The sequence below is a fragment of the Ailuropoda melanoleuca genome, chromosome 3, assembly GCF_002007445.2.
Source record: "Ailuropoda melanoleuca isolate Jingjing chromosome 3, ASM200744v2, whole genome shotgun sequence".
Taxonomy (NCBI): Eukaryota; Metazoa; Chordata; class Mammalia; order Carnivora; family Ursidae; genus Ailuropoda; species Ailuropoda melanoleuca.
The window spans coordinates 26,243,072-26,268,036 of record NC_048220.1 but is presented as its reverse complement, the minus strand read 5'-3'; the positions used below and the strand labels follow the sequence as shown (position 1 = coordinate 26,268,036).

At 40.3% G+C, this 24,965-nt stretch overlaps 2 protein-coding genes and 1 long non-coding RNA gene across 5 annotated transcripts in view; 2 read left to right on the top strand and 1 right to left on the bottom strand.

Annotated features, from left to right (window-relative positions):
• Nucleotides 1–15,416, bottom strand: part of LOC109490145 — a 21,246-nt gene extending 5,830 nt beyond the window's left edge. The window contains exons 1-2 of the long non-coding RNA XR_002143395.2: nt 15,280–15,416; nt 7,481–7,558 (exon numbers count right to left, since the gene is read on the bottom strand). This is a non-coding gene — a long non-coding RNA (uncharacterized LOC109490145). The remainder of the gene's footprint in view (nt 1–7,480; nt 7,559–15,279) is intronic.
• KLHL3 (kelch like family member 3) overlaps nt 5,444–24,965 on the top strand; it is a 157,050-nt gene continuing 137,528 nt past the window's right edge. Inside the window, exon 1 of one of the 3 annotated variants that reach the window (XM_034656059.1) lies at nt 5,444–5,518. The gene's annotated coding sequence lies outside the window, so the exon portion shown is untranslated. Of the gene's footprint in view, nt 5,519–15,544; nt 15,646–24,965 lie in introns of those variants that run through there. The other 2 variants (XM_034656057.1, XM_034656054.1) reach the window with 2 other exon arrangements.
• HNRNPA0 (heterogeneous nuclear ribonucleoprotein A0) lies at nt 16,377–18,148 on the top strand. The gene has a single exon (XM_011229264.3). It carries the CDS (start codon nt 16,698–16,700, stop codon nt 17,619–17,621), a length of 924 nt encoding a protein of 307 aa, XP_011227566.2. The 5' UTR covers nt 16,377–16,697; the 3' UTR covers nt 17,622–18,148.

The following is a 24,965-nucleotide window of genomic DNA, read 5'->3' as shown; positions in this document are numbered from 1 at the left end:
CGTTACCTTGGAATTAACTTAACCAGAGACGTAAAGGACCTATATGCTAGAAACTATAGATCACTTTTGAAAGATATTGAGGAAGACATAAAAAGATGGAAAAATATTCCATGCTCATGGATTGGAAGAATTAACATAGTTAAAATGTCCATACTACCCAGAGCAATCTACACTTTCAATGCTATCCCGATCAAAATACCGAGGACATTTTTCAAAGAACTGGAACAAATAGTCCTTAAATTTGTATGGAACCAGAAAAGGCCCCGAATCTCCAAGGAACTGTTGAAAAGGAAAAACAAAGCTGGGGGCATCACAATGCCGGATTTCGAGCTGTACTACAAAGCTGTGATCACAAAGACAGCATGGTACTGGCACAAAAACAGACACATCGACCAATGGAACAGAATAGAGAACCCAGAAATGGACCCTCGGCTCTTTGGGCAACTAATCTTTGATAAAGCAGGAAAAAACATCCGGTGGAAAAAAGACAGTCTCTTCAATAAATGGTGCTGGGAAAATTGGACAGCTACATGCAAAAGAATGAAACTTGACCACTCTCTCACACCATACACAAAAATAAACTCCAAATGGATGAAAGACCTCAATGTGAGACAGGAATCCATCAAAATTCTAGAGGAGAACATAGGCAACAACTTCTATGACATCGGCCAGAGCAACCTTTTTCACGACACATCTCCAAAGGCAAGAGAAATAAAAGATAAAATGAACTTATGGGACTTTATCAGGATAAAGAGCTTCTGCACAGCCAAGGAAACAGTCAAAAAAACTAAGAGACAGCCCACGGAATGGGAGAATATATTTGCAAAGGACACCACAGATAAAGGACTGGTATCCAAGATCTACAAAGAACTTCTCAAACTCAATACACGAGAAACAAATAAACAAATCATAAAATGGGCAGAAGATATGAACAGACACTTTTCCAATGAAGACATACAAATGGCTAACAGACACATGAAAAAATGTTCAAAATCATTAGCCATCAGGGAAATTCAAATCAAAACCACACTGAGATACCACCTTACGCCAGTTAGAATGGCAAAGATAGACAAGGCAAGAAACAACAATTGTTGGAGAGGATGTGGAGAAAGGGGATCCCTCCTACATTGTTGGTGGGAATGCAAGTTGGTACAGCCACTCTGGAAAACAGTGTGGAGGTCCCTTAAAAAGTTAAAAATTGAACTACCCTATGACCCAGCCATTGCACTACTGGGTGTTTACCCCAAAGATACAGACGTAGTAAAGAGAAGGGCCATATGCACCCCAATGTTCATAGCTGCATTGTCCACAATAGCCAAATCATGGAAGGAGCCGAGATGCCCTTCAACAGATGACTGGATTAAGAAGCTGTGGTCCATATATACAATGGAATATTACTCAGCTATCAGAAAGAACGAATTCTCAACATTTGCTGCAACATGGACGGCACTGGAGGAGATAATGCTAAGTGAAATAAGTCAAGCAGAGAAAGACAATTATCATATGATTTCTCTCATCTATGGAACATAAGAACTAGGAGGATCGGTAGGGGAAGAAAGGGATAAAGAAAAGGGGGGTAATCAGAAGGGGGAATGAAACATGAGAGACTATGGACTATGAGAAACAAACTGAAGACTTCAGAGGGGAGGGGGTGGGGGAATGGGATAGACTGGTGATGGGTAGTAAGGAGGGCACGTATTGCATGGTGCACTGGGTGTTACGCAACTAATGAAGCATCAAACTTTACATCAGAATCAGGGGATGTACTGTATGGTGATTAACATAATAAAATAAAATTAATAAAAAAAAAAAGAAAAAAAATAAAAGAGACTTTAGCAGACATGAAATCTAGACACAATGTGTGTTCCTGGACTCGTAACTTTCACATTATTGGGGCAATTGTTAAAACTTGAACTGGGCTTCTGGGTTAGTTGATAATAATGGATACACTGACGTGTTAGCACGGGCACTGGGGCTTCCCATCATGTTGGCAATTTACTCTCAACTGTTCCAGGAAAAAAGTTATTTGTACTATTGTTGTTGCAACTTTTTAATAAACTTGGAATTATTTTAAAAATATAAAGAACAGTTATGTATAAATGAGTCAGCTAAAGTTTCTCATGAAAACATTTTGATATCTTATTATATATCTTCTCTATTGAAATTTTTTCAACAGGGCCTATATAGATTAACCAAATCATTTCCAGTTTATCCCTGCATGTTGTATGAATATTCTCCTTTTTTGTGTGTGCACTATAATATGAAAAAGCCTGAGTCACATTATTTTAGGCAGAGGGAGTCACATATGCAAAAGCCTAGAGCTCAGAGAGTATGTCTTTTAGGAGACCTGCAAGCAGTTCAGCGTGTCTGGAAAGTGTGGAATTGGTGGTGGGCTAGCTGTCAAGAGAAAAGACGTGTAAACTCTTAACTATAGGAAACAAACTGAGGGTTGCTGGAGGGGAGGTCGGTGGGGACTGGGGTGATTGGGTCGTGGGCATTAAGGAGGGCACGTGATGTGATAAGCACTGGGCGTTATATGCAACTGATGAATTATTGAACTCTACGTCTGAAACTAATGATGTACTATATGTTGGCTAATTGAATTTAAATAAAAAAAAAAAGACAAAACATGTAGCAACCTTAGCTAGATGGTAGTCTCGTTCACTGACTTAGGGGATGTATGATAATTCACTTCTAGGTCCTAAAACTGATACGCAAGAGCACAACATTAGCGAGAATGCCCCCCAAATGTCTAGGAACTGCCTGAAACCATTTGTCTAGAAACTGCCCCAGGATGCTTCTTGACTTCAGAGTTAGTCACAAATTGCTTTAAACTTGTGCCTGCAGGAGGCACACCTGAGAAGCGTGAAGAGGGATGGAGAAGGTGGCCGGCCTCTTCTGTATCTACTTTCAAATAATTTCGCAAAAAGACACATGTGGTAGGATAATTTACTGAGATGCTAACTTGCCTTTTGTTCTGTTTTCCTGCCCTATTCCAAGAATGCTTTTCTGCTTTCTTTCTTTGAGTTTTTGTTCAGCAGGATCAGGGCAGTACAATTGCCTTTTGTTTTTCAAAGGTAAATTCTTTGAAGGGCTTATGCTATGTGGCCTCAAGAGAGGAGAGAGGCAAGAACCCAGGAGAGAGAGCCTGCTACAGAAACCTCAAAGAGAGATTTATTTGGGGAGGAGAGCTCCATGGAGTAGTGGGGACCAGGATCCAGTCCCTCTGTGCTGCTCCATTGTAACCTCCTGGGGACGTGGCCTGACTTTAGTGTGAAATGGCTTTGTGGTACGGTGGGTACCTGACCCTTTGTGTTAGGGCTCCTAGCTGCAGCTGGAAGGCGAGTTTCAGGAAGCAGCAAAACCCCCTTCCTGTAAGTGACTCTGTCCTCTTAGACAAAGAACCTATCAGCAGTGACCACAGATCAGAGAGTTGTCCGTAAGTATCCTGGACTGTGTAAAACCTGAAATTTTTGTTCTGGGGATAGGATGTGGCCCCAGTATTGACTGAGGTTAAATTTCCATCAGCTTAAGGAGTGCTGGCTTAGGATGAGATTTAATTTGTTAATAAAGAACATGGCTTTTCTTACACCTAGAAGTATGAAGTAAATTTCATACTTACTGTACACATTTATAGCTCTAAAGCTGTAGGAGACATTACTTACACATGAAAAGACATTTTTTTTTTTTGCCAGAAAAAAATCAGCATAAGTCTTTAATTGTACCCCTTCCGTAAGAGAAGTGGGATATTCTGGTTTGATACATGCCTCCAGAAATTAATGCCAGATGAACTCAGGATGCCTCAACAATTTTGGTTTCCTGTTACTCTTTCTAAACCAAAAGCTAAACTGTAGTGGAAAGGAAGGTACAGGCCATTCTGACATTTGGTAGATGAAGGTGCCTTTCTGCTCTCTTCCCTTTCCCAGGGCTCCCTGAGCTGACTTAGGGCTGGAAGCAGGTCTGGGGTGAATACCAGTTTAATTCCAGTGTTCTTGCAACTTTATCTTCTAGACAAAAAATCTCATTCAAATTCCCAAACCTCATATTTCTTTTAATCTTATTTTGAGTCTGGAGAAATTGAGCCTTGAGACTTCCTTTGTGACAGGCGGTCAGTAGACTTCGGATAAATGATAACTGCAAGTATAGAGTGATGACCCAACTCCTGCGTTAGCAGTGTTTTTATTTTCTAAATAAGGAAGCCTACCCAGAAACTGTACCAGCAAGAGTGTTATGGGCTTAGCCATGTGTGACAAAGTTGTTGACTGCAGGTGAGAAGTTAGAACTCTGCCATCAGCTGCTTGTGTGGCTCTGGACATAGCATTTCAACTCTCTGGACCACATGTGTCACTTGAAAGTTTTGGAACTAGATGACCATTAATGGGTGTGTCCATGCTCTATCTTACTAAGATTCTAGAGTGTAGAATAGGAAGAGTCTTTGAAAATTGAAATTCAGGGTAATAAGGAGCCCTATCAAGCCTAAATGCTTAGATATAATGGGATTTAACTATTTCTAGTAGAATTTTTGAATGTGCCGGTAAGATCAATGCAGTGTTTTTACAAAACCATGCTCAAACTTGTGATGAAACTTAGAAAAAGTATTGCTGTCTATTTTGGTTGAATGCTGTAGATAAGCATGTCAGACCCAGGTTAAAAACAAATCCCCCAAAGCTAACGGAAATAAGATGGGAATTAACAAATTATTAGAATTTGAACAGAATTATAATTGTGCAGTTTTGATCCTTGAAAGAAACTCCTTAAAGGTTACTGATGAATGAAAAGTGCTTTATATATTCACTTCAGAAGCTGAAAAATAGACCATATTCAGAATCCTGGGCAGCAAAATAAAATAGATTTCATGTAAATTAGGCTGTGCACATGGCCAATCCCAAACAAACAAATCACTGCTGTACGCTGAGAGACCTCAGCCAGTGAGTGTCATACGAAATAAGTTCCTCAAGGAGCACACAATTCTTGATTTCATAGCCGCTAATCATCATTACACTGTTGCTCATATAAATCTTGCCTATTTTTATTTTTCCCACTGTTCTTCTCCTGGTTTTAGTAGAAAAAATGTTTTTCTCTAATATTAATGTGGTGAAATTATGATACTAAATACCAATTAACTAAAAATGTTGTTAAGATCCTGAATGATCCAGATAGGCTTTATATATAATCTGAATTCACTGAACAATTGCAGTTAAATACCCCTCTAGCAGTTTACTGAGTAGAATAATCTCTGCTGTGCTCTGATGTTCGGTATGTATTTAGAAATGAGGAGGGACCAGATTCCTGAGGACTGAAAATGTGTATGGTGTATGAATGTTATTTCATTCACAGGTTTGAGTATAGAACACTGTATAAATTAAATCTCACGCTGTATTGTCACTCTTTAGGTTGATGGAAATTTGATCTCAGTGCACAAGTTCTCTGTATAAGTGAGGAAAAGAAGCTTTATAAGTTGTCCACATTCCCAACTGTACTGCAGGCTGAAACTAGAAGCTGAAGATGGACTTAACAGGTAAAATTAAAAACTTGCTTTTCACATTAATCTGACACATGCCTCCTGGAGAGTAATATATTCAGTATAAAATTTGCTGAAGGAAATAAATATTGAAAAAAAATTGAAGTTCTTACTGGACTAAGTAAAAACAATATATTAAAAATATAAGTTTTGTTGGTAATATAAATATAACTCATAAAATTAAAAACCAAAAGTTACATAATTTATGTAACTTTAAGGAATGTCATTCTGTGACTCCTATGTAAAATTTGTTGGTAAATCACTAAATCCGATGCAATTTTACCTGGAGAAATTCAGGCAAGGTATGTATAGGCAACTTTGTAGACACAAATGAGTGAGGTCTTATACCTCTACATATGGATACTTCTGGGTGGTTGTATAGCACACTACCATACACTGGGTGACTTAAACTACAAAGTTTTATTTTCTCATAACTCTGGAGGCTGGAAGTCAGATATCAAGGTGCCGTAGGGTTTGGTTTCTGGTGATACCTCTCTTTCTGGCCTTCAGATAACACTTTCATCCTCTGTTCAAACATGATCTCTTTGCTGTGTATACATGGGGGAGAGAGGTCTCTGGTGTCTTTCTCTATCTCTCTCTCTTTTTTTTTTTTTAGAGAGAGATAGAAAGGGAGAGGGTAAGTGGGGTTTGAGGGGATGGGGGAGAGGCAGAGGGAGAGAGAGAATTCCAAGCAGGCTTCACACCCAGCATGGAGCCAGTGAGGGTTTTCATCTCATGACCCTGAGATCACGACCTGAGCTGAAGTCGAGAGTCTGATGCTTAACCTACTGAGTCACCCAGGTGCCCCATTTTCTCTTCTTATAAGGACACGAGTCATACTAAATTAGGGCCCAACTCTTATGACTTCATTTAACTTCAGTTACCTCCCTAAAGACCCTCTTTCCAAATCTAGTCACAAAGTGGGGTTAGAGATTCAACATATGAATTTGGGGAGGTGTGCAGTCCCTAGCAAGTGTTTATGTCCTTGAAGTTTTGTGTTTTTTTTTTTTTTACTGTCATTTAATGGATTTTTAGGAAGAAGCTATAGAAAATGAGTTTAGTTTGCCATGTTTTAGTTTGCATATTCATGAAACCCTTCTAACTATAGTTCCTGAATCACTTTGAGATAAAGAATGAAAGTTACAAGGCTTTCTTCATCAGATTTTTTCTTCATTGGTGTATGGGGGGAGTGGCCTCATCTCATCCCTCTTCCTTCTTTCAGTGTGGGGCTTGAACTCACAACACTGAGATCAAGACCTGAGCTAAGACCACGAGCTGAATGCTTAACTGACTGAGCTACCCAGGTACCCTATCGTCCCTCTTCCTTCTGACTCTGCCTTTTGGCCTTCCATCTTTCGGCTTTTCCTTTGTGGCTCTTCACACTGAAATATTCAAATTTCATTTAAACAGAGTTCTCTGATCAAATTGTCATTTGCAACTACAACAATCTGTGCCCGGGTGATGTTAACTAGACACATTAATGATGTGAAAATGGTAATATTTTTCTTGAATTTTTAAAGAATTTTTAATTTTTAAGTTGAGAAATATAAGCAAAGGGATTCAGAAGGATATTAATGTGTTTCTTCTCCTCCTCCTTATTCTTACTCTTATGCCTTATTTTTCCTGTCCATTGCATTTATATTACCTGACAAGTTGGGCACAAACTTTTTTTGTGTGATGCAAGGCTGGGTGGTAAATAGTTGGCAGATCATAGGCAGTGTATCCTAAAGCCTCAGTTTTTTTAGCTGAAAGATTGTTATAAAAATAAAATACACTTCTGAAGATCCATGTGAGGACTCATTAAGATAATGTATAGCACTTAGCATCAGGTATTGAATAACTTTGGTGATCTGGTGGATATTTGCAAGATAAAAGTAGAGATGTGGAATCCTCTTATATGAGTTAGGTTTAGTTTACATAAAAGAGGCTTAAAAAGATAGATATTTATTTATCTCTGACCTTAAAAGCCTAATGATCGGCAGTTAATGGCTGATACAGCAGCAGCAGCAGCAGCAGCAGCAGCAGCAGCAGGAACAGCTGTAAAACAGAAAATCTCTCTGACCTGTCTCCTCTTCAAAATTTAGTGGTTTGGTGAATGAAATCGTGATCTACTTTATCATAAAATAAGAAACTTAACCCACTAAGATCATTTGATCACCACGTTAAGTCAATTCAACTCTTAATTATTTCTCAATTAATTCATCCTTCCCACCCAATCCCTACTGCCTGTGCCTTACTCCTGGCCTTGGAGATGCTAACCAGTATTGTGTACCACACTGGCATTCTAAATGGGCTCTTTCTCAAGTTACACCCTGCTCTAATCTCTCTTCTATACATTTACTATGGGATAGCCTTTCTAAATGTAAATCTCTGTTATCCTTCTCTTTAAAACTCGGCAGTGGCACCATGTTATTTATAGAACTAGAAGCTGGAAAGTTTTCGAAAGACAAGCGTAATCCTTCTGATCTAGCCCCTGCTTACTATTCTAGCTTCATTTTCTTTCATTCCCATCTGAGGTAGGCAGAATAATGGTTACCTCAAAGATGTCCACATCTTAATCCCTGGGACCTATGTATATATTATGTTTACGACAAGGGGGAATTAAGATGGCGGACGGCATTAAGGTTGCTAATCAGTTGACTTTAAAATAGAAGGATTTTCCTGGATTATCTGGGAGTTAGAAGAGTCAGTGTCATAATGAGCCAGTGTGAAACTCAACTGGCTATGGATGGCTTTGAAGGTGGAAAGTTGCCAAAAGCTAAGACATACAGGTTGCCTAAAGAAGCTGGAAAAGACAAGTCATCAGATTCTCCCCTGTAACTTTGAGAAAAGGAACCAGCCCTGCCAACGCCTTGATTTTGGCCAACTGAGAGATATATTTGATTTGTGACCTACAGACTGTAAGATAATGAATTTGTGTTTTTAGCCACTAAATTTGTTGTAAGTTGTTACAGCAGCAATAGGAAGCTAATACACCATCACACCTTGATAATTTACTTGTGCAACTCCAAACACAATAGGTATATATACTGTTTCCTGTACTTGGAATGCCTTTACCTTTATGTAGGCCTCTTACAACTACTTCTTTTATTTTTTAATTATGACATGTTAGTGACCACACAGTACATCATTAGTTTTTGATGTAGTGTTCCAGGATTCATTGTTTGCATATAACACCCAGTGCTCCATGCAATACGTGCCCTCCTTGATACCAACCACCGGGCTGGCCCATCTGCCCCCCACCACAAAACCCTCAGATTGTTTCCCAGAGTCCATAGTCTCTTTTGGTTCATTTCTCCCTCTGTTTACCCCCCCTTCATTTTTCCCTTCCTTCTCCTACCAATCTCCCTGCTATTCCTTATGTTCCACAAGTGAGTGAAACCATATGATAATTGTCTTTCTCTGCTTGACTTATTTCACTTAGCATAATCTCCTCCAGTCCTGTACATGTTTGATGCAAATGTTGGGTGATCATTCTTTCTGATGGCTGATAATATTCCATTGTATATATGGACCACATCTTCTTTATCCATTCATCTGTTGATGGGCATCTTGGCTCCTTCCACAGTTTGGCTATTGTGGACAATGCTGCTATGAACATTGGGGTGCATATGGCCCTTCTCTTCACTACGTCTGTATCTTTGGGGTGAATACCCAGTAGTGCAATTGCTGGGTCATAGGGTAACTCTTTAACTTTTTAAGGGACTGCCACACTGTTTTCCAAAGTGGCTGTACCAACTTGCATTCTCACCAACAGTGTAAGAGGGATCCCCTTTCTCCACATCCTCTCCAACAATTGTTGTTTCTTGCCTTGCCAATTTTTGCCATTCTAACTAGTGTAAGGTAGTACCTCAATGTGGTTTTGATTTTAATTTCCCTGATGGCTAATGATGTTGAACATTTTTTCATGTGTCTCTTAGGCACTTGTATGTGTTCATTGGAAAAGTGTCCGTTCATATCTTCTGCCCACTTTTTGATTTGATTATTTGTTTCTTGGGTATTGAGTTTGAGAAATTCTTTATAGATCTTGGATACCAGTCTTTTATCTGTAGTGTTTTGCAAATATCTTCTCCCATTCTGTGGGTTGCCTCTTTGTTTTGATGACTGTTTCCTTTGCTGTGCAGAAGCTTTTTATCTTGATGAAATCCCAAAAGTTCATTTTTGCTTATGTTTCCCTTGCATTTGGAGACATTTTACACCGACTTCTGAAGTTAGCTTCTATCAGAATAATTTACAGATTGGATTTCTGCCCATTTCTGTCCTAACACATTATATTTGTAATCTTTCTTTTTTTTTTTTTAAGATTTTATTTAATTATTTGACAGAGAGAGAGACAGGCAGTGAGAGAGGGAACATAAACAGGGGGAGTGGGAGAGGAAGAAGCAGGCTCCCAGCAGAGAAGCCTGTTGCAGGGCTTGATCCCAGAACGCCGGGATCACGCCCGGAGCTGAAGGCAGACGCTTAATGACTGAGCCACCCAGGCGCCTCATATATTTGTAATCTTTCTTGTACTACTACTTCCAAGACAGTTGAGCTCCTGGAGGCCAGGGACTTTTATCCACAGTACCTAGCCCATGAATGAATTAAACATGATGAATAAATGAAAATGGAGTGGTCTAAATGCTTTTGTTTTAGAAGGCTCATAATCTGGTGTGAGTCTGTGCATGTGTTTGTACTTGGGTATGTATGTTTTAGGGCAGAGATATTCTGAGAAATGTCAAATTGTTAAGTCCTCTGTCCTAGTTCATTCAGGCTGCTATAACAAAAATACAGAGATTGGCTAGCTTATAAACAACAGAAATTTATTTCTCGGGTTGCCCGGGTGGCTCAGTCAGTTAAGTGTCCAACTTTTAATACCAGCTCAGGTCATGATCTCAGGGTTGTGAGATCCACGCTTGGTGTGGAGCCTGCTTAAGATTTTCCCCCTCTCTCTCTCTCTCTCATCTTAAAAAAAAAAAAAAAAGGAAATTTATTTCTCACAGTTCTAGAGGCTGAGAAGTCTAAAATCAAGGTCCCTGCAGATTTGGTGTCTGTTGAGTACCTGGTTCTTGGTTTATAGTTGGCCATCTTCTCATTATGTCCTCATATGATGGAAGGAAGACTAGAAAGCATTTTGGGATTTCTTTTTATAAGGGTACTAATCCCATTCAGGAGACATCCACTCTTATGACCTAATTACCGTCTGAATTACCACCCCCTCAAAATACCAGAACATTGGGGATTAGGCTTAAACATATGAATTTTGGGGGACATAAAACATTAAGCTTGTACCATTCTCTACTTCTGATAATCTACCCCAACCTCCCACATATCTGGCTGTAAATTCAATATCTGTTATTCCTAGAGTTTTACATGTAAGAATTCCAGGTTCATTTGGGGTCGGGAACATGAATCTGGTTCCAAAACCAAGGTAGCTTACCTTGCTTTCAAGATAATTAGTGGCCAGCCTCCACTGTTACCTGTGAGTGTGTGTTTGTATGTAGGGTAGGGTGGAATGGTGGGGCTATATACTGGCTGGCCCATGGTTTCCTCCAGTGGACAAAAAGCCAGAAGCTACTGGTTACATCTTTTTAAACATTTTTTTAATTTTAAAATTGAGATTTTACTGACCTATAACATTGTATTAGTTTCAGGCATACAACATAATGACCTGATATATGTATGTATTGCAAAAATGCTTACCACAAGTTGAGTTAGCATTCTTCATCATACATAATTAGTTTTTTTTTTTTCTTACGATGAGGACTTTTAAGATCTACTCTCTTAGCAACTTTTAAATACGCAGAACATGAATGTTAACTATAGTCACCATGTGGTTCATTACATCCCCAGGACTTACTTACCTTGTAACTGGGAGCTCGTACCTTTTCTCTGGTCACTTGTCCTAAATTTGGGAAGCTGTCATTTTTTTACACTAAGCCCTTCTCCTTTGACATCTCTTCTCATGTGAAGGAAATTGCTATAATTCCCTTCTGAAAGTCTACATTTTGTACCCAAGGTAAAGAAATACACAAACAGTCAAATAAGATACAGTTAGTATCTCCACAGATTAAATAGGTCTGTGTATTCTTTTGCCTCAGGACAGTAAAAGCCAATCCTCATGGTGGCTTTTTAAATAAATAAATAAATAAAATTATATTGTTATTTTGTTATTAAATATAATAATATTATTAATTTATTGATTAGCATATGAACTAGCATGGGCCACTTGATTCTTTGACACGTCAGGTTCTTTCTTTTTTTTTTTCCAATATATTTTTTAAGCAAAAAGCATTTTATTCAGAGTATTAGTCTTAGATTGCCCAAGAGGGGAAGTGGAAAGAGGCAAGTGCCTTTGAGTGAAAAATGTGAGAGGAGCCCCAATAATGACATTTTTGCCATTCTGTCAACTGTGGGGTTCAGAGTCAGACTTCATTTGGTAAAATAAATAATGTGACCTTTCACATATCATCATGATGGTAAAAGATTCATACCCAAACACATCATTATTTTTCCTCTATAATATCTTTAGCTAGAGAATCATTATTTCCTTATTTTTTAAATTAGCTATTTGAGGGAAATTAGGTAGTTTGCATTTTTTTCTACTATGAACGGTATTGAAATCCTTGTAACTAAATCTTCACACAGATCCTTACTTATTTCCTTAGCATAAATGTCCAGAAGCATAATAACTGGTTTGAAGGAATGGGCCATATTTTAAGGCTTTTGATTTGAGTTGCAAAAAGAGTCCACTAGAAAGATTGTAGCTCATCATAAATGACAGAAAGTGCCGTTTTGGAAGGTACCTTGAGGAAATAAAAATGGAACATGTCTTAGTTTGTTAGGGTTTCCATAACAAAATACCTCAGAATGGTGGTGGCTTAAACATCAGAAATTAAAAAACAAAACAAAACAGAAATTAATCTTCTTGCAGTTCTGGAGTCTGGAGGTCCAAGATCAAAGTACCAGCAGGGCTGTGCTCTTCTGAGACGTCTCTTTGGCTTACAGATGGCCATCCTCTTGCTGCCTCTTCATATGGTCTTTCCTCTGTGCACACGTACCCCTGGTTTATCTTTCTCTTTGTATAAGGACATCAGTCATATTGGATTAGGGCCCCACACTAATAGCCTTATTTTAACTTAATCACTTCTTTAAAGACCTCATCAATTACAGTTACATTCAGAAATATTGGGGGCTAAGGTTTCAACATATGAATTTTGGGGAGGGGACACGATTAAGTCCATACCAGAACCCTAACTGCAAAAAGAGACTCTTGGATGTCAAGAAAAGTTGATTAAAAAAAATTGGAGTTGCTGCTTTCTGGAAATACAGTTTATCATAGTTTTCTCTTTCTTCTGTAGTTCATCCTTTTTCCCTTTTGCCCATTCTCTTTCTTTTCCTAGGTATATTTCAGTACAGTAAAGTATACCTAAAATACACCTTTTTTAGTGTGTAGTTGTAGGAGTTGTGTAACCACCACATTCAGTTATGTTTTTTGTAATCAAGCTTGCAAGAGGGATGGAAGCCAAATGTATAGATTTTGGTTATATTTTAAATTTTTGTTTTGTTTTGGAAGGCTGAGACACTGGTAAGCAAGGTAAAACCAAGAAACAAACTCAGGCAATTATCTGAAAGGTAAAATAGGAAAAAAAAGTTTTTCTTCTTGAATTATCTGAGGGTTAAGAAATTAAGTGCTTCATTTAAGTGTTTATATAATACTCCTTATTCATGTGCCCACCTTTACCAATCCAATCTCCAAAAAGAATCTAACATGCCAATTATCTTGCATTTATCCTGGCTTCATAAATGTCACTTAAACATGCTTGTGTTGCCTCCCTATATGTAAGGGTTTTTTTAAAAAAGATTTATTGATTTACTAGAGAGAGTAAGCAAGCTCATGAGTGATTTTTTCCCCTATACTGAGCCACCCAGGTGCCCCAGGAAACTGGCATTTTTATACAGTCCAGAGCCCCTATATATAAGGTTTTTAATCAGACATATGCTTCTGTGAAGCTTTCCTAGTCTTTAGAAATTAAACCCATAATGGATTCCCAATTAGGTGGTATGGAGGATTTTTGAAAAAACAATATAGGAGAAAACTATTACTTTGGAATTTATAGTTTGGATGAGAAAATAAGTTATGGTCTTAATCACTTTTTCCTTCAGAAATTCATCTTTTACTGTTATAACCTTTTTCTGTACGACTTTTTTTTTTTTTTTTTTTGTTTTTTTTTTNTTTTTTTTTTGTTGTTGTTAGACGGATGGATGGGAGGGGCAAAGGGAGAGAGAAAATCTTAAGCAAGCTCCATGCCCAGGGTGGAGCCCTAGCCAGGGCTCAATCATACAACCGTGAGATCAGGACTGGAGTCTGATGCTTAACTGACTGCACTACTTAGGCACCCCTAAAATACATTTCTTAAGGTCTAATCTCTCATGTGAGGTGTAATCTTGGGCATCTGGGAAAACAGTGCCCTGTAAATATCCCATATCACCTTAAACAACTATTATGTTCATCATCTCCCCCACTCCCTCCAAAATAGTTTCCTTTCTTAATTTTGTAGTTCTTTCATGCTACAATTTTAGTGTTCCAGATTTTAAGCACTGGAATTCTTTTGTTTTCCTCATTCTTTATCATCAGTTAGCAAATCCTGACATACCTGAATTTTGTAGATTTTCTGTAAAAAAAAAAAAATAGCTTCCTACTGTCCTCTTTTTAGGTTAATTTCACTTGTTTCTTTTTACTTTTTTTTTTTTTTAAAGATTTTATTTATTTATTTGACAGAGATAGAGACAGCCAGCGAGAGAGGGAACACAAGCAGGGGGAGTAGGAGAGGAAGAAGCAGGCTTCTAGCAGAGAAGCCTGATGGTCAAGCAGGGGGAGTGGGAGAGGAAGAAGCAGGCTTCTAGCAGAGAAGCCTGATGTGGGGCTCGATCCCATAACGCCAGGATCAGCCCTGAGCCGAAGGCAGACGCTTAACCGCTGTGCCACCCAGGCGCCCCCCTACTGTCCTCTTTTAATCAGGAGTACATTGATCACTGTCATGCTGTATATCATTCTTGTTATCTGCTTCTCCCCACTAGGATATAAGCTCTATGAGGGCAGAGAAGTTTGTCTGTTGTTTACTGCTATATTCCCAACACCTGGTATATTTGTTGGATGAATTGAGCACTTAGTATGTACCAGCCACTGTGCATTTACACACAGAATTTCATTTACTTTTTACCACAGTGGGGAAGTGTTGCATTGTTTTGAGTTTCAGATGAAAAACTGGCTAAGTTTTTTAAAAAGGTTAAGTGAGTTGTCTAAAGTCACACAACTGGATGATCACACACAGTAGGTGGTAGTACCAGACTCTAGTTCGTCCTCAAGCCTTGAAGCTTAATCTATATGTCTTTGAAATAATTTTGACTACTATCTAAATTTCAAGGCATTCCGTAAGTGTCAAAGACTCTAAACGTTATCTTACCCATTACTATTTTCTATTAAAAACCTCTTGTTCCACACTAGTCTACTTGCTGTTCCTTGAACCTTATTTTTGTTTCCTATTTTACTCATGTAAAGTCCCTTTAGAAATTTTACCCAGCCTTTGAATCTGAGATTGAGTGCATGTTCCACCTCTTTCACCATTCATTACTGAATACTCCAGGATGCAGCGAGGAATAACTTATTAACCACGTCCCTCTTCTTTTATCTTGCTTGGCACATAAAGGTTCAATAAGTGGAAGCCGTTATAACTTGCTTGCATTTGCACCTGAGGGAGGGTCGGTAAGGCACTTACCAGGAGTGCGTGATATTTGTATGTTATGTCTTTGTGTTGGGCCCCCGGTTTGTTATAAAATGCTTTAAAAAAGCTAACGTATTGGGAAGAAAGCAACGCGTAGGTAACGTAAACCTACGAAACGATGTGTTCCCTTTAGTAAAACGAAAATGCCAGCTGTCGGAGGGCGCGAGGCGAGGCTGAGAGGAGCGTCGGGAAGGGCTTCACGGATGGCCGCAGAGTGGCGGGGGGTCTCGCGCCACGCCTCGGTCGGAAGTCGGAAGCGCTTGTGCACGCCGTCGCCCTTCACCTGGCTTCGGGCTCGCTTTGGCGCAGGGCCACGTGCCAGTGTTCTAGTTTAACCGCGCGTCGGGCCCCCCGTAAACGGTTAGTAACCGCCTTTCCCGACCAGGCCTCTATCCTCCATCTTTGTGCGGACCGGGGCGGGGGGCGGAGAGGATGCCAGGTGTAGTGGCCTGGTGGAACCGCGGCGGGTAAATCCAGGCCCCCAACCCCAACAGTCAAGTTTTCAAAAATCCCGCGCGTGGCGCCCCAGGCCGCATCCGTTGGGAATGGCCCCCAGCGCGCCCCGGCTCATCCCCCCCTACCCCCAAGCCCAGGGCGGGGGGGGGGGAAGGCGTCAGGGGGGCAAGCAGGTTCAGCACAGAGGGGGCGCCGGGGCCAGCGCGCACCGGGGAGCGCGCCCGTCCAGCGGCGGCCGAAAACGGAAGTGGGCGCGAGCGGATCGCAGTGATTGGCTGAGCCCACATGTCTCTCAAGGGGCTGGCGCGAACGCCACTGCGGAGTTGGGCGAGGGGATACGGCAAGGGGAGGGGGCAAAACACTGGGAACAGCCGCGGGGCTGGGAGGAAATGAATTGCGGAGGTACGCGGACAGCAGGGAGAGTCCCTGGTCAGGGAACGCGGGGGAGCCAGGGTGTGAAAGCGGGGCTGTAGAGGCGGTGGCGAGAGCAGCGCAGGCCGAGGGCTTGAATCGACCGCGGAGGGCGGGGAGTCCGTGACCGAGAGCGGCGCTGCGGCGCGGTAGGCGGGACTAGGGAGAGCGACTCAGGGATTGGCGGGCAGCGCTGGGCTGCCGTACGTCGGCGGTGACGCACGCCTCGGGGAGGGTGCGCGCGCGTTCAGCGGCCTCTTTGTGTGGTGCCCAGATAGGGGAGCGGAGGTGGCGGTGGCGGTAGTGGCGGCCTTGGTTGTCTTCCAGTCTCCTCGGCTCGCCCTCTAGCCGGCACCTCTCCCCTTCCCTCCCCCTTCCTTTTTTCCTCCTTCCCTCCCCTTCCCTTTTTCCCTTCCCCGTCGGTGACCGGCGGTGGCGGCTCCAGCAACGGCTGGGCCCAAGCTGTGAAGAGGCCTTAGCCAGCGATAACGGCGACGGCGAAACCTCGGAGCTCGCAGGGCGGGGGGAAGGCCCGGGCCGTGGAGATGGAGAATTCCCAGTTGTGTAAGCTGTTCATCGGCGGCCTCAATGTGCAGACGAGTGAGTCGGGCCTGCGCGGCCACTTTGAGGCCTTTGGGACTCTGACGGACTGCGTGGTGGTGGTGAACCCCCAGACCAAACGCTCCCGTTGCTTCGGCTTCGTGACCTACTCCAATGTAGAGGAGGCCGATGCCGCTATGGCCGCCTCGCCCCATGCCGTGGACGGCAACACGGTGGAGCTGAAGCGGGCGGTGTCACGGGAGGATTCGGCGCGGCCCGGTGCCCACGCCAAGGTTAAGAAGCTCTTTGTCGGGGGCCTTAAGGGAGACGTGGCCGAGGGCGACCTGATCGAGCATTTCTCGCAGTTTGGCACCGTGGAAAAGGCCGAGATTATTGCCGACAAGCAGTCCGGCAAGAAGCGTGGCTTCGGCTTCGTGTATTTTCAGAATCACGACGCGGCAGACAAGGCCGCGGTTGTCAAGTTCCATCCGATCCAGGGCCATCGCGTGGAAGTGAAGAAGGCAGTCCCCAAGGAGGATATCCACTCCGGTGGGGGCGGAGGCGGTTCTCGGTCCTCCCGGGGCGGCCGAGGCGGCCGGGGTCGCGGCGGTGGTCGAGACCAGAACGGTCTGTCTAAGGGCGGCGGCGGCGGGTACAACAGCTACGGTGGTTACGGCGGGGGCGGTGGCGGCGGCGGCGGCTACAATGCCTACGGAGGCGGCGGAGGCGGTTCGTCCTACGGTGGAAGCGACTACGGTAACGGTTTCGGCGGCTTCGGCAGCTACAGCCAGCACCAGTCCTCCTATGGGCCCATGAAGGGCGGCGGCGGCGGCGGTGGCGGTGGCAGCAGCTGGGGCGGTCGCAGTAACAGTGGACCTTACAGAGGCGGCTATGGCGGTGGGGGTGGTTATGGAGGCAGCTCCTTCTAAAAAAAAATCTAAAAATACCTGGGAGTGGCTATAGGGGTAGCTCTTTTCAACAACCCAGCTAGGGTCAACTCCTAAAGTTCCTTCCTCTCCCACCGCCTTCCCCAGTTTGCCCTTGGGGGAGCCGCTTCTAAGGCTGCTTATCCTTGGGGGTGTTGCCCTATTTGCCTGCCACCTCTCTTGTCTCTCCCTCTGAAGATGGACTCGGCCCCACATACACATTTTTGTGTTACAGTCATTGATGGACTCTATTTTTTTATTATTACTTGGACCTTGGTCGTTTTTATACTAGCAAAATGTCTTGTTTTAATTTGTGTTTTTGGGGGGGTGGGAGTGAACTTGCTGATTCTGTAGCAAAACCTGGGCGGGGGTTGGGGTGGGGAGGGTAGTTTACTTTGTTGTAAGGACTTGATATCTGGCTACAGCGTTTTCTATGAAATCTACTTGGATCCCATGCCTGAAATTTGGAAGCATATGTACAAAAATCATTTTTACGTTTTATTTTTAATAAATCATTGTGTTTGACCGTATATGTCTAACATTTTTTTTCTAGGATCCATTCCGTACCGTTTTAAGGGATTAGTTAAAAATATTTCGTGTTAATTCTTAATTCTTGATGTGTATTTAGAGAAACTTTTAAAAGGTCCTTTGGTGGTTTTTTTTTTTTTCTGTTGCCCTTCTAGTGACGTGTTGAATTTTATCCCTTACAGGCAAAACTTTTGAAGTGGTGGATGTAGCTTTTTAAAATCTTTCAAGTTTCTGTGCATCCATCTCTTGTACTAAGCGATTTGCTTATCATCTTGACATGGTTGGTCACTTCTTTCTATGAGAATTTACTTCAAAGTATGTACTGTGTAGTTCGAAAAGAAATAGTTTGTGTTAAGCATGTGTTTTCATTCATATAAACTGTTTAAAAATTTTCAGATGGCCTAGTTTCATCCCTCTTGCTGGTTTGTCTGTAATGAATGGTTACAAATAAGGGTTATATTTTACCCTTAAACTAAATGCTTTTTTGTATTTTCAGAGCAGGTTTAAACGTTTTTTCCTATAGCTGAACTGTTGTCCTCTTGGAGATCCTTCCCCCAACCTTTGTAGCACCATCTACTGGCAGAATGGCAGTACATCTGCAAAACAATTTGTTTGAAAAACTTGTTTAGGATAATTGCATCAGATTTAGAAGTTTTGCCATCAAAAATCTGTGCAGACTTTGGTTACACATTTACTTGTAACTAAGATGGCTTTACGGGAATGTAGTTAACAGTCCATATCACAATTTCCCTTTCTACATGAGATTTGAAAATGTAAACTGCTATGCATAGCTTGGGCAGTGGCCCCAAATTGCTATGACAACTAATGAACCAGCTACGTGTACTGGTATCTTAGGTGCAAGTTGTAAAACAATATTTGTGTATTCTGCTTGGTTAACAAATGTATATTTGTAGCCCTTTCATGCAATAGAATTCAAGTTGTTGTTTATAAAAAACAAAACAAAACGATATAGGAGAAAATTGCCTTCCTGGATAGAAATATAGAATAGCAACGTTTATGGTTATCACAAATAAAGAATTCAATTCTTTACATCATTGAGTGAGAGTATGTATAACCTGGTGGGTGGGTTCAGAGTACCTATAATGTAGTACACTTGATTTAATGTTATGGTAATATTTCTAACTTGAATATTGCATTCAAAAGCCCAAGTGTATAGTAAGAAGCTTTCTAAAGGGAGGTTAATGGGCTTTAAAGTAAAAGACTTATTAGCATTGACTTGTCTTAGTTTGTGCTACTGTATATTTCTTAATATCTTAATTCTTGCCAAATTTTTTATCTTAATTGCTAGGGCTTTCATTTCGAGAGATACGAAGAAAGGTGAAGCTTGGGAGGCTAGATTGTGACTGCTCAGTAGTCACTTTGACAATGAATAGCTGATGTTTGGTACAGTTAACTTGAGTACACCTCTATGACAAATGCGATAGATGTTTTTGCACATTGAGTAAATACAGATTTTTTGCTCTTAAACGGTTCTACAGTTTCCTTAAACTTACTTTTCGTTTTTAGTGAAACATGATACTACATGTGGGCTTCTTCGTTTGGTAGTTTAGTCCCGTTTTTTGAGTGCCTCTAAGATACAGAAAATGATATGCTTGAAGTTTTCATTATAATAATTATTCTGCTTTCTTTTTATTCAGCTTTAGCGGGAAGATCCAGTTCTTTTGGGTCAGTTGGAATAGTCAGTCGCCTTTTTGGAGGGTTTCCAAAGTCTAAAAAGGTTATTGTTACTTTGTATTCCCAACATAGTGACTTCTAAAAAGTAAAATGAATGATATAAAAGGATTACCTGTTAATTAGAAAAGCAACTCAAGGTGCAGTTTATGGTATATTAACACTTCATTGTCATGTATTTACCTTTATAGATTCCTGTAATCTGGACTGGTATTTAGTGAAGGCAAAAGCAAAGTGGTATTTAGTCTTTCTGGAATTCTTGTTGATTTTTATAGAAGGATTTTTGACATACAGGTTTTTTTCTTTTGGGGGATCACTGGTTGTATTTTTTAAGTCCTTCCACCTATAAGAACTATCTAAACATTATTACTTGAAATTTAAGAATTCACGAGAGGAGGTTGTACAGAATCTAGTCAGTAGAATACAATTTTTGCGCCATGCTTGAATCTAATTTGAAAGTATCAAAATAAAAACCTATTTTTTTTCTTCCTCTTGTGAAGAACTTTTACAGGAGTTTTAGTATAAATCCAGTGGTAATTATTAGTTGAAATACTTTGAAAGGTATTTAAAGATTGACGGTAGTTTTAAATCTTCAGCTTGCAAATGGTTACCTATAGTTATTGGGATAACTATTATAGAATGATATACTGATTGTTTCTTCCTATAATTTAGTGATTTTGAACATAATTTCTTAAATCTGCTTTACGATAAATTTTTGCATTTAAGCAAGGTTAAAGGGTTTGAGGATACGTAAAAATTTGATATTTACGATTATTCCCCTCAAGACCAGAAGTGACAGTGTCACTTAATTGGTAGGCTTCTTTTAAGTGCTTGCTTTTCTCAAATTTGAGAATTTGCATTTTATGTTAAATTTTGTATGCCTGTATCTTTGCTGACTGAAAGTGGACCTTTGGATGTTGGATTGATTTGAGCAAAACTGCAACTAGACAGTATATGGATTTTACCTAGAAAGATAACAGTTGGGTAAGTCTCTCCTATTTTAGCCAACTTAATGAGTGTAAGATTTTGATTATTGGGAAAAATTCCTTCTATTCTGTTTCAGAAGGCCCTATTTTGTTTCTATCTGAAACAGGGCAACAAAAATTGCCTCTAAACCAGAGTAGAACAGTGCTTTTTTCTTAATGTCTCTTTGCAGGTTACTTTGATGTGCTTTTGTTTCATACTTTCTATTAAAAGTGAAAATACATTGTAAGATTTTTTTTCAATAAAGAATCCCTTGGAAGAATAGGTAAAGCCTAAGAAACATAATTTCAACAACATGTTATTTTAAAAATTGTTATGTTGCATAGCATTTGGATTGTCACAGAAAATAGCATTATTACTAGGAAGTAGAAAATACAGAAATCTTACTGAATCTTGGGGCTGGTGTATTTTAAAATAAATTTACTAGTGTTAAGTAACTGGTTATAAATCAAACTAAATGAAAAGTGAGTAAATATTCTACCAATATGATCAAATCCTCTTAAGGATAATCATTAATAAGTTTACATTCAGCTAGCTCTTTTTTGTATGCACCTAAATTTTTCTAAATAGGATTATATAGTTTTGCATTTTTTAATGTATATCAATAACATTCTCATGTAAAAAGACAAATAGACCTTTCTGTTGTCTATACGGTTGACCCTTGAACAAAATGGGGTTTGGGCACTGACCCCCCCCCCCAAACCCTATGCAGTTTAAAATCTGTATAAGTTTTGACTCTCCCAAAACCTCATTAATATCCTGTCAGCTGGATGTCTTAGCGATAACATAGTCAATTGGCGCATGTACCCTATGTTATGTGTATCATATATTGTGTTCTTATAATGTAAGTTAGAAGAAGATTATTATTAAACTCATAACAGCTACAGTACTATACTGCATTTATTGAAAAAGATCACTAAGTGGACCTATATAGTTCAAACCTGTGTTCAAGGGTCAACTCTATATGTTGGTATAGTTGTCTTACAACTTAAAATATTCCTTTTGATGGAATGAGGTTTTTTTCTCTTGATCTGATGAATAATGCAGTGATTATTATCCTTGGAGATATGTTCTTGCTGATCACATGTGTACTTAGTTGATTAGATGGTTAACTCAGAGTTAAGTGTGCTAGACAGAATGCAGCAGTTTTGTGGTTTCATAAGTATTTTTCAATTCTTAGTATACATATAGAGAAAGGTACATATTCACTTGCAGCTTTTTTTTTAAATTTTTTTTTATTATATTATGTTAGTCACCATACAGTACATCCCCGGATTCCGATGCAAAGTTCGATGCTTCATTAGTTGCGTATAACACCCAGTGCACCATGCAATACGTGCCCTCCTTACTACCCATCACCAGTCTATCCCCTTCCCCCACCCCCCTCCCCTCTGAAGCCCTCAGTTTGTTTCTCAGAGTCCATAGTCTCTCATGCTTCATTCCCCCTTCTGATTACCCCCCCTTTTTATCCCTTTCTTCCCCTACCGATCTTCCTTATGTTCCATAGATGAGAGAAATCATATGATAATTGTCTTTCTCTGCTTGACTTATTTCGCTTAGCATTATCTCCTCCAGTGCCGTCCATGTTGCAGCAAATGTTGAGAATTCGTTCTTTCTGATAGCTGAGTAATATTCCATTGTATATATGGACCACAGCTTCTTAATCCAGTCATCTGTTGAAGGGCATCTCGGCTCCTTCCATGATTTGGCTATTGTGGACAATGCAGCTATGAACATTGGGGTGCATATGGCCCTTCTCTTTACTACGTCTGTATCTTTGGGGTAAACACCCAGTAGTGCAATGGCTGGGTCATAGGGTAGTTCAATTTTTAACTTTTTAAGGGACCTCCACACTGTTTTCCAGAGTGGCTGTACCAACTTGCATTCCCACCAACAATGTAGGAGGGATCCCCTTTCTCCACATCCTCTCCAACAATTGTTGTTTCTTGCCTTGTCTATCTTTGCCATTCTAACTGGCGTAAGGTGGTATCTCAGTGTGGTTTTGATTTGAATTTCCCTGATGGCTAATGATTTTGAACATTTTTTCATGTGTCTGTTAGCCATTTGTATGTCTTCATTGGAAAAGTGTCTGTTCATATCTTCTGCCCATTTTATGATTTGTTTATTTGTTTCTCGTGTATTGAGTTTGAGAAGTTCTTTGTAGATCTTGGATACCAGTCCTTTATCTGTGGTGTCCTTTGCAAATATATTCTCCCATTCCGTGGGCTGTCTCTTAGTTTTTTTGACTGTTTCCTTGGCTGTGCAGAAGCTCTTTATCCTGATAAAGTCCCATAAGTTCATTTTATCTTTTATTTCTCTTGCCTTTGGAGATGTGTCGTGAAAAAGGTTGCTCTGGCCGATGTCATAGAAGTTGTTGCCTATGTTCTCCTCTAGAATTTTGATGGATTCCTGTCTCACATTGAGGTCTTTCATCCATTTGGAGTTTATTTTTGTGTATGGTGTGAGAGAGTGGTCAAGTTTCATTCTTTTGCATGTAGCTGTCCAATTTTCCCAGCACCATTTATTGAAGAGACTGTCTTTTTTCCACCGGATGTTTTTTCCTGCTTTATCAAAGATTAGTTGCCCAAAGAGCCGAGGGTCCATTTCTGGGTTCTCTATTCTGTTCCATTGGTCGATGTGTCTGTTTTTGTGCCAGTACCATGCTGTCTTTGTGATCACAGCTTTGTAGTACAGCTCGAAATCCGGCATTGTGATGCCCCCAGCTTTGTTTTTCCTTTTCAACAGTTCCTTGGAGATTCGGGGCCTTTTCTGGTTCCATACAAATTTAAGGACTATTTGTTCCAGTTCTTTGAAAAATGTCCTCGGTATTTTGATCGGGATAGCATTGAAAGTGTAGATTGCTCTGGGTAGTATGGACATTTTAACTATGTTAATTCTTCCAATCCATGAGCATGGAATATTTTTCCATCTTTTTATGTCTTCCTCAATATCTTTCAAAAGTGATCTATAGTTTCTAGGATATAGGTCCTTTACGTCTCTGGTTAAGTTAATTCCAAGGTAACGCATGGTTTTTGGTGTTATTGTAAATGGGATGGATTCCCTAATTTCTCTTTCTTCAGTCTCGTTATTCGTGTATAGAAATGCAACTGATTTCTGGGCATTGATTTTGTATCCTGCCACCTTACTGAATTGTTCTATAACTTCTAATAGTTTGGGAGTGGATTCCTTTGGGTTTTCCATATAGAGTATCATGTCATCTGCAAAGAGAGACAGTTTGACTTCTTCTTTGCCGATTTGGATACCTTTGATCCCTTTTTGTCTTCTGATTGCTGTTGCAAGGACTTCTAGTACTATGTTGAATAATAGTGGCGAGAGTGGGCATCCTTGTCGTGTTCCTGATCTTAAGGGAAAGGCTTCCAGCTTTTCCCCATTGAGAATAATGCTTGCAGTAGGCTTTTCATAGATGGCTTTTATGAGATTGAGAAATGTACCCTCTATTCCTACACTCTGAAGGGTTTTAATCAGGAAAGGATGCTGTATTTTGTCAAATGCTTTTTCTGCATCAATTGAGAGGATCATATGGTTCTTGAGTCTTTTCTTGTTGATATGATGTATCACATTGATTGATTTGCGAGTGTTGAACCATGCTTGCATCCCAGGTATGAATCCCACTTGGTCATGATGGATAATCCTTTTAATGTACTGTTGGATTCTATTAGCAAGGATCTTGTTGAGGATTTTGGCATCCATATTCATTAGAGAAATCGGTCTGTAATTCTCCTTTTTGAGGGGGTCTTTGCCTGGTTTGGGGATCAAGGTAATATTAGCCTCATAGAATGAGTTTGGTAGCTTTCCTTCTGTTTCTATTTTTTGAAATAGCTTTAGGAGAATAGGTATTATTTCTTCTTTGAATGTTTGGTAGAATTCCCCAGGAAAACCGTCTGGGCCTGGAGTTTTATTATTTGGAAGGTTGTTTATCACTGACTCAATTTCTTCATAGTTAATTGGCCTATTTAAGAAATCTATTTCTTCCTGTTTCAGTCTTGGTAGTTTATAGGTTTCCAGGAAGGCCTCCATCTCTTCCAGATTGTTTAGTTTTTTGGCATATAGCTGTTGATAAAAGTTTCTAATAATCCTTGCAATTTCAATGGTGCTGGTCGTGACCTCTCCCTTTTCAGTCAT

What these genes read in the sequence shown, in the direction of transcription:
- HNRNPA0 (XM_011229264.3), top strand. Translation starts at nt 16,698, where the DNA reads ATGGAGAATTCCCAGTTGTGTAAGCTGTTCATCGGCGGCCTCAATGTG.